We start from the raw sequence: 7,776 nt of genomic DNA, 5'->3' as shown, positions 1-7,776 counted from the left end.
TTAGCAACTTCCTCATAGAATAAACAAAAGGGGTTTGAAGATAAATTAATGTTTTCTTAGCAATACCTAAAATGGTGGATCTTATAATCAATGACGTCTTAGGAAGAAATATAGTACCAGAGATACTATTTTCCTTGCTCTAATACACTGAGATCCTTAGCAATAAAGAACGTTGCAATCCTTAGCAACTTCCTCATAGAATAAACAAAAGGGGTTTGAAGATAAATTTGAAGTTAACTTAAAATTAAACTCTCATCCGTTCTACATATCCACATGAGAAGTTTTATACTGAGTGAAATTAAGAAGAAAACAAGATATTGAGATAAAGCAGTAGCTAAGCACATCCTGAGTCTGAAATAAATCTAGTATGAGGCTATGGGGAAAAAAAATAGCTGATTTATCTGAAGGATGCCTCAGCTGGGGAAAGTTGCTAGGCAACCTGCAATAGGTGAGGCAAACTGTTTTTATGACTTTTTCTACAAGCTCCTGTGTGTTGAAACAGCCTCTCTCTCTAAGAGACAAAAAGAGTGGGTGAGAGATGTGTTCAGGTAGAGATATTTTTGTGTCCCTTCACCACCTATTTAAGTGCTCGATAAATATTTGTTTCTTGATTGAATGAATTTAAAAAACAGATAAATGCATAAGATGAATGGTAACATTTACAACCCAGTGGGCTATTAAGGTACAGTTCAAGATCAAAGGGGATGGGTTTCTACATCAGATATCCCAATCCCAAATGGCTATGAGGTCCTTTTTTTTTTTTTAACATCTTTATTGGAGTATAACTGCTTTACAATGGTGTGTTAGTTTCTGCTTTATAACAAAGTGAATCAGTTATACATATACATATGTTCCCATATCTCTTGCGTCTCCCTCCCTCCCACCCTCCCTATCCCACTCCTCTAGGTGGTCACAAAGCACTGAGATGATCTCCCTGTGCTATGCGGCTGCTTCCCACTAGCTATCTATTTTACGTTTGATAGTGTATATATGTCCATGCCACTCTCTCACTTCATCCCAGCTTACCCTTCCCCCTCACCGTGTCCTCAAGTCCATTCTCTATGTCTGCGTCTTTATTCCTGATCTGCCCCTAGGTTCTTCAGAAGCATTTTTTTTTTTTTTTAGATTCCATATATATATGTGTTAGCATAGAGTATTTGTTTTTCTCTTTCTGACTTACTTAACTCTGTATGACAGACTCTAGGTCCATCCACCTCCCTACAAATAATTCAATTTTGTTTCTTTTTATGGCTGAGTAATATTCCATTGTATATATGTGCCACATCTTCTTTATCCATTCATCTGTCGCTGGACACTTAGGTTGATTCCATGTCCTGGCTAATGTAAACAGAGCTGCAATGAACACTGTGGTACATGACTCTTTTTGAATTATGGCTTTCTCAGGGTATATGCCCAGTAGTGGGATTGCTGGGTCGTATGGTAGTTCTATTTTTAGTTTTTTAAGGAACCTATGCAGTACTTTCTAATGAAGCAAAGACACACACACACACACACACACACACACACACACACACACACACTCTCTCTCTCTCTCTCACACACACATGACACTAGTTTAGAGATGGATTATCAGCATTCAAGTCAAAAATCCAGTAACATATCTGCTAGGTAAAGTCATTGCAATCTGCCTCCATTCCCTTAAATTAGAGAATGATGTTCCTGGCTTTTTTCTTTCAAGACTGTGAAAGTAAGAAATGAAAAAAAAAAGAGGAAGGAAAAAGCTCTCTCTCTCTCAAAATGAATCGCAAAATATGCTGAGTATATTTTTATACTGCATCAATTTTTATTTGCAAAGCCTTTACTTTGAAAAATCAGACTGTGCATGTAGCACAGAAGTAATTTAATGCCATTACCCAGTTTTTGCTGAGAACCTCCACTCCTTCAAATCAGTTTGTTCTGTCACATGATGCTACTGGCAATGCAAAAATGACCAATGCAATACATATCACTTCATAATTATAAAAAAGAATGTATTTCCTATAATTAGTTTTCCAGGAACTATTAAATAAGGTGGTTTTTTTTCTGTATTTATACCCAGTTCTCTTACCTGCTGTGCAGAATTCTATAATTTCACTCCATTCAGACACAACATAATCACCATCAACTTGTTTTGAGGCGGTCTGCACTGCTACTGTATACTCAGTTCTTGGGCTCAAAAACCAGTGTCCACGGACAGTCATCGGCAAGGGAACAGCTTTTGCCACCAGTTTTGTTGGAACATCCTAAGCAAGGAAGAAAGAAAAGTAGAAAGAAAGGAAGGGAGGGAGGAAGGAAATGAATTAATTTAGTAGTATAACTTGAATCAATTGTAAACAATGTGGAGTAACATTAAATTCCTGGCTGATGACACAAGTTTCCTTTTTAAAGATATTTAGCAATTACTATGTTCAAATCTCTTATTCTTCAGATGTAAAAATTAAGGCCCAATTTGATCAAGAGACATGCCAAGATCATACAGCTAAGCTAATGACATAAATGTACTTGGATTTGTTTTCTTGATTTCTAGTATAATGTTATTCTCTGTACACTCCTTAATATGCTCCTTAAAATGCAATATTCTAATACTAAATGATAAAACAATACAAAAAAATGAAATAATTCAACAGATTTAGCATTTTAAAATATTATATTTGTTTAATATATACTATGCAATAATTTTATCAGAGTAGCCCATTACTAAATATTTTATATGTCAAGGGACAGAATGTTTTTTAAATAAATATTTTTAAATGATTCTGTTTTACATACAAATGAGGTAACATTTGCTTTACTTGTATTCAAGTATGGAGCCTATGTGTCACAGAAAAGTTTAGGTATTTTTAAACAATGATTAATAAGGTAAATAAACCTGCTAGTTGAGTATTCATTATATTTCCAAAGATATGGTATTCTAAGTATGGAATGAAGAAAGGGGGTCAAATCCTGACTCCTCACCATTTAATACTAAATATTTCAAAGCTAATTTAAGAAAGCAAATGTCAGCAAAGAGGATATCCAACACTAGAAGGAATAATTAAAATTGGAACATGGGAAAATAATGACATCTTGTTCTCTCTGTCACACTTATCTGTGTGTATAAGCCTCATTTACCATTAGTATGTGTAATTACACATCTAGTAAAATGCATAATTTCCAGATAAGACAATTCTTCCAAAAGATTTGCCAAGTTAAAATTTATTATCAGTATTAAAATAAGATCAGTTTCATATCAGTGAAAATACTGAAACATAAGAAAGAATTGTTAAGCCAGATTACTATTATCCTCTCTACAGCTACATCTGAAGGAATGTATGTATCAGAAAAAATATGTGATAAGCAGACAGGTAAGAGAATAAATATCAGAGAATTGTTACATGTCTAAAACACCTAAAGGTTAATTTTTAATTCTCAAACCATAAAATAAAATTGACCAAATAAAGCAATTTTCAGCCCTTAGGTATTTTAACAAATATCCTACAGTCTATAAGCTGCCATCACATTCTTCATTTGGCAGTTATAGGGAAAAATGTGTGCTTCAGTGGAAAACTGTGAATTGACTACAGCACACTCTTCTGGCTATCTTCTGATTTTGTGGAATCTATTTTACAACTCTGTAATTTGTAGACTACTGATAACAATTCAGTTATTCTTGTCTAAGTACATGTAAGTGAATTTTGCCCAGTGGAAGTAAAACCCTCCTTGCCTGCCCTTGCTCTTCCCCCACCCCATACCAGTTTTGCCTCCACTTAAACATTTATTTCAATACCCTGATCCATAAAAATGTCTTTTTCTGGATCATCCTTTGAATTGGCTGTAATACCTCATCAGTTACCTCATTAATGTGTTAAAGAAAATCTTTAACACATGTTAATTTTTATGTCTGACAGAGTCAAGATTTCAGCTTTCCCAGAAAAAAAATGTATTTTACCCATATATTTGGCATTTCATTTTCTTACACAATTTCTTGAAGGAATAGGGCTTTTAAATGACATATAATTTTTATTCTTCCCAATGTCAAATATATCATATTAGTAATTAATAGAACATTATTCCTTCTTTCAAAATGTCCTCATACTTAGAAAGCTTTAAGATACAAATGAATATAAGGATGTTTAGAATTTTACCTTGTGTTTAAATTTATTGGAGTTCTTGTTCTCTTTCTTATTGAGGTCAATGAAATAGTGTGTAATACGGTCTTTTGATTTTGAATCCATTTCCCATGAAATCTTGAATGAGTCACACGTAATGTTGCTTATTTTGATGTTATGTGGTACGGGAAGTTCTTCCATCTCTGCTATGCCACTGTCTTGTGATTTGTTTCCTGCAAGAAAACAATGCACAGATAATTTCCAACTAATGGATTTTTTCTAGTTTGCAAGACCATTAGCTGTGTACCTGTTTCTGAACTCACCTAATTACTAAATTTGAGATTTCATTTTGTTCATGAAGTAATTTGAGTGTTAATGATAGTAAAACTATCATTACAAGATCATATTACCAACAAAATGCATAAATGAATTAGTCCTTAACCACCTCTACGTTTTCAATTCCTTTTCCAATTTCTGCGTTCACAGAAATAAAAACAATAACACTGGTGATCCATCTTTCTAATCTATGAAAGATTAGCCTTACATGGTAGGTTCTGCTGAAAGGCCCCAAGTGACCATTTTTCTTACATGACCAATCAATTCTGCTCTAAAGTAATAATACTAGGTGTTTTAAGCCAGATGAAATCAGAAATGTTGATAATGAAATGAAACAATCCAGTCAAATAAAGGCAATGTTTCTTTAAAAAAAAATCTGAGGTATCAGTGAGTCTATAAAAATTACTCTCCCTTCCCCCTTTTGGAAATTTATATATAGAAATAGCATGTAATGTTTATGCTACGTACATAAATAATATCAAAGACCATTCTCTTAACAGTTACTATGTGAAGGATTACTCTAGGAATCTTTTTACCTGCTGTATCTTCCTAAATTTAATTTTGAATGCTGAAACAATAGATAAGGTTAAAAGAAAGAAAATGACTGCCATGTTGATTGATATCATTAAAATCTTGAAGAACGCATCTGACGTCTAGTTACTTTACAGACTATGTCCTACATTTCCAATTGGAGAAAATGTTATCACTTTGGCTAATATTATAGAGCAGAATATGATGGATGACAGGACAAAAAGAGAAAATATAGACTTGCCAAGTTTGTTTCATATGTAGGAAAGACACACTGAGTGAAAATTTACTCCACTTCTCCTTCCTATGTTCCCTTCCCCCAAGCCAACATAAAATTCAGTGCCCAAGAAAAAAAAAGTGTAATTGTTATTTATGTTATAAAAGTTGTAGGTCATAAATCAGCTACATAATTTGTTCCTTAAAAGAATAAACAGGGACTTCCCTGGTGGCACAGTAGTTAAGAATCCGCCTGCCAATGCAGGGGACATGGGTTTGATCCCTGGTTCGGAAAGACCCCACATGCTGCGGAGCAACTAAGCCTGTGTGCCACAACTACTGAGCTTGCACTCTAGAGCCCCTGAGCCACAACTACTGAGCCTGCGTGCCATAACTACTGAAGCCCACGCACCTAGAGCCCGTGCTCCGCAACAAGAGAAGCCACTGCAGTGAGAAGCCCGCACACCGCAATGAACAGTAGCCCCTGATCGCCACAACTAGAGAAAGCCCGCGTGCAGCAACAAAGACTCAACAGAGCCAAAAATAAATAAATTTAAAAAAAGAATAAACAAGTCTTGATCGACAATAACTGAAAGGAACAACAATCAATGTAGCAACACCTTCCACTTCCATATTAGCTTGTGCTCTCTGCCCCCATACTCCCATCTCAATTACTGATATAAATCTTTTGATATTCCTTGTCTTATTAAATCATTCACCTATGTTCTCTCATCCCAAGCTGTGTTGTGGCCAGAGGAACCCGATGACAGTCAAAGACTAATTTCGAAATAACTGAAGTTCTTTATTGTCATTTCTTGAACAATACTTTTAAAAATCCTTCTTTCTTCTCTCATGTACTCCCTCACACCCAGGCTTTCCCAGATTCCCACTCCATAAAACTCCCAGAAAAATTACTCCCTCACCCTTTTTTCCCTCCCCACCTGCCCTCGTAGAATCTCAAAATTGCTTCCTGCTAAAGTCTTTCAGAAGTCAAGTGTAGGGAAGAAACAAAGTGGAATCTCTTTAGTGGCCTTGGGAAAGGGAAAGGCAATAAATATACAAACAGTAATTTTTGTTCTATTTATAAAAGCTCACATTTTAACCTATTCTGACTGCAGTTATCTTTAAAATGTAAGCAACGTTAAATGAAAAACTTTCTGGACTAATAGCAGAAATTTCTGTACAAATTATATGCATTATGAGGAGGAATCAAGATGCCTGAGGAGTAGGATGTGGAGCTCACCTCCTTCCACAAACACATCCGAAACACATCTTCAAGTGGAACAATTTGCACAGAACATCTACTGAACGCTGGCAGAAGACCTCAGACTTCCGAAAGGGCAAGAAAACCTCCACATAAGGACAAAAGAAAAAAAAAAGAAAAAGGAGTTGGGATGGGACCTGTGCCCCAGGGAGGGAGTTGTGAAGGAGGAAAGGTTCTCACACCCTAGGAAGTCCCCTCACCGGCAGGGAGATCAGCCTGGACGAGGGGGAGCGTCAGAGCCTCTGAGGAGAGTGCAGCAACCAGTTTGCGGAAAGCAAAATGGAGTGACCTACTGCCACCCTGTGCTCCTAGCCTGAGATGCTCATCCACTGGTACGGGTGGGGGCTGCGTGCTGAAGCTTGGGCTTCAGAGGTCAAACCCAGGGAGAGGAACAGCGTTGCCTGTGGGGAGACAGCCTGAAGAGGCTGGACTGTGGCAACTGAGGGTGTATTTGGAAGAACCTGGGCATGCCAGAAGGGCAAGTCACCATTACTGGGGGGTGCACGAGGACAGGGTGGGACTGCCATAGGAGCTTCTTTCCCTGTGTGCATGCTCTCAGGCAACAGAACACCAACTATATGAGCTCTTGGGGTGGGCATGAGCTGCTACCGCCATCGTGGGCTCCAGAAGTGGGCATGGGCTGCTACCAAAACTAGGGGACCTGTGCGCAGGCGCCAATTGCTGTCCCCACTGTCCTGGGGGTGAGTGGGCCCTGCCGCAGCTAGGAGACCTGGGAACAGAAACTAGTTGCTGCCCCTGCCGTATGGGGAGCACGCACGGGGGGCGAGCAGGCACCAATCACTGTCCCTGCTGTCCCGGGAATGCGTGGGCCGTAGCCACCACTGGGAGACCCAGGAGCAGGTGCCCATTGATGCCCCTGCTGTCCTGGGGGCACATAGCCAGTGCTGCCACTGAGAGACCCATGGTTGGGGGCGGACCACTGCCCCTGCCATACCAGGAGAGCATGCAAGGGCCGCTGCACCTATGCACCCCATATCAAAGGGATAATGGCCAGTACACACTGACGAAAGAGGCAGAAAGCATCCAAACTAAAAGTAGCCCCTCAATTCTGGACAAGATGGTGGAGTAGAAGAACTTGAGCTCACCTCGTCTTACAAAAACACCAAAATCACAACTAACTGCTGAACGACCATCAACAAAAAACGCTGGAACCTACCAAAAAAAAAAATTTTACACCCAAAGACAAAGAAGAAGCCACAACGAGTTGGTAGAAGGGGCACTTCCGTGATATAATCAAATCCCATACCCTTTGGGTGAGAGACCCACAAACTGGAAAATAATTATATCCCAAAGGTTCTCCCACAGTAGTGATAGTTCTGAGCC

The 7,776-nt window shown here is 38.4% G+C and overlaps 1 protein-coding gene across 4 annotated transcripts in view; it reads right to left on the bottom strand.

Moving 5' to 3' along the window:
- Window positions 1-7,776, bottom strand: part of PHYHIPL (phytanoyl-CoA 2-hydroxylase interacting protein like) — a 99,260-nt gene that overhangs the window by 8,418 nt on the left and 83,066 nt on the right. For 3 of the 4 annotated variants that reach the window (XM_029200893.1, XM_029200895.1, XM_029200897.1), the window contains 2 exons: window positions 4,125-4,321; window positions 2,069-2,243 (listed from right to left, as the gene is read on the bottom strand). In XM_029200893.1, coding sequence (XP_029056726.1) covers window positions 2,069-2,243; window positions 4,125-4,321 — 372 coding nt within the window. Of the gene's footprint in view, window positions 1-2,068; window positions 2,244-4,124; window positions 4,322-6,411; window positions 7,290-7,776 lie in introns of those variants that run through there. The other variant, XM_029200894.1, reaches the window with a different exon arrangement.

This window comes from Monodon monoceros, unplaced genomic scaffold, assembly GCF_005190385.1.
Source record: "Monodon monoceros isolate NGI ecotype Baffin Bay Population unplaced genomic scaffold, NGI_Narwhal_1 Super_Scaffold_4, whole genome shotgun sequence".
Lineage (NCBI taxonomy): Eukaryota > Metazoa > Chordata > Mammalia > Artiodactyla > Monodontidae > Monodon > Monodon monoceros.
This window is presented reverse-complemented; position numbering and strand designations above follow the sequence as displayed.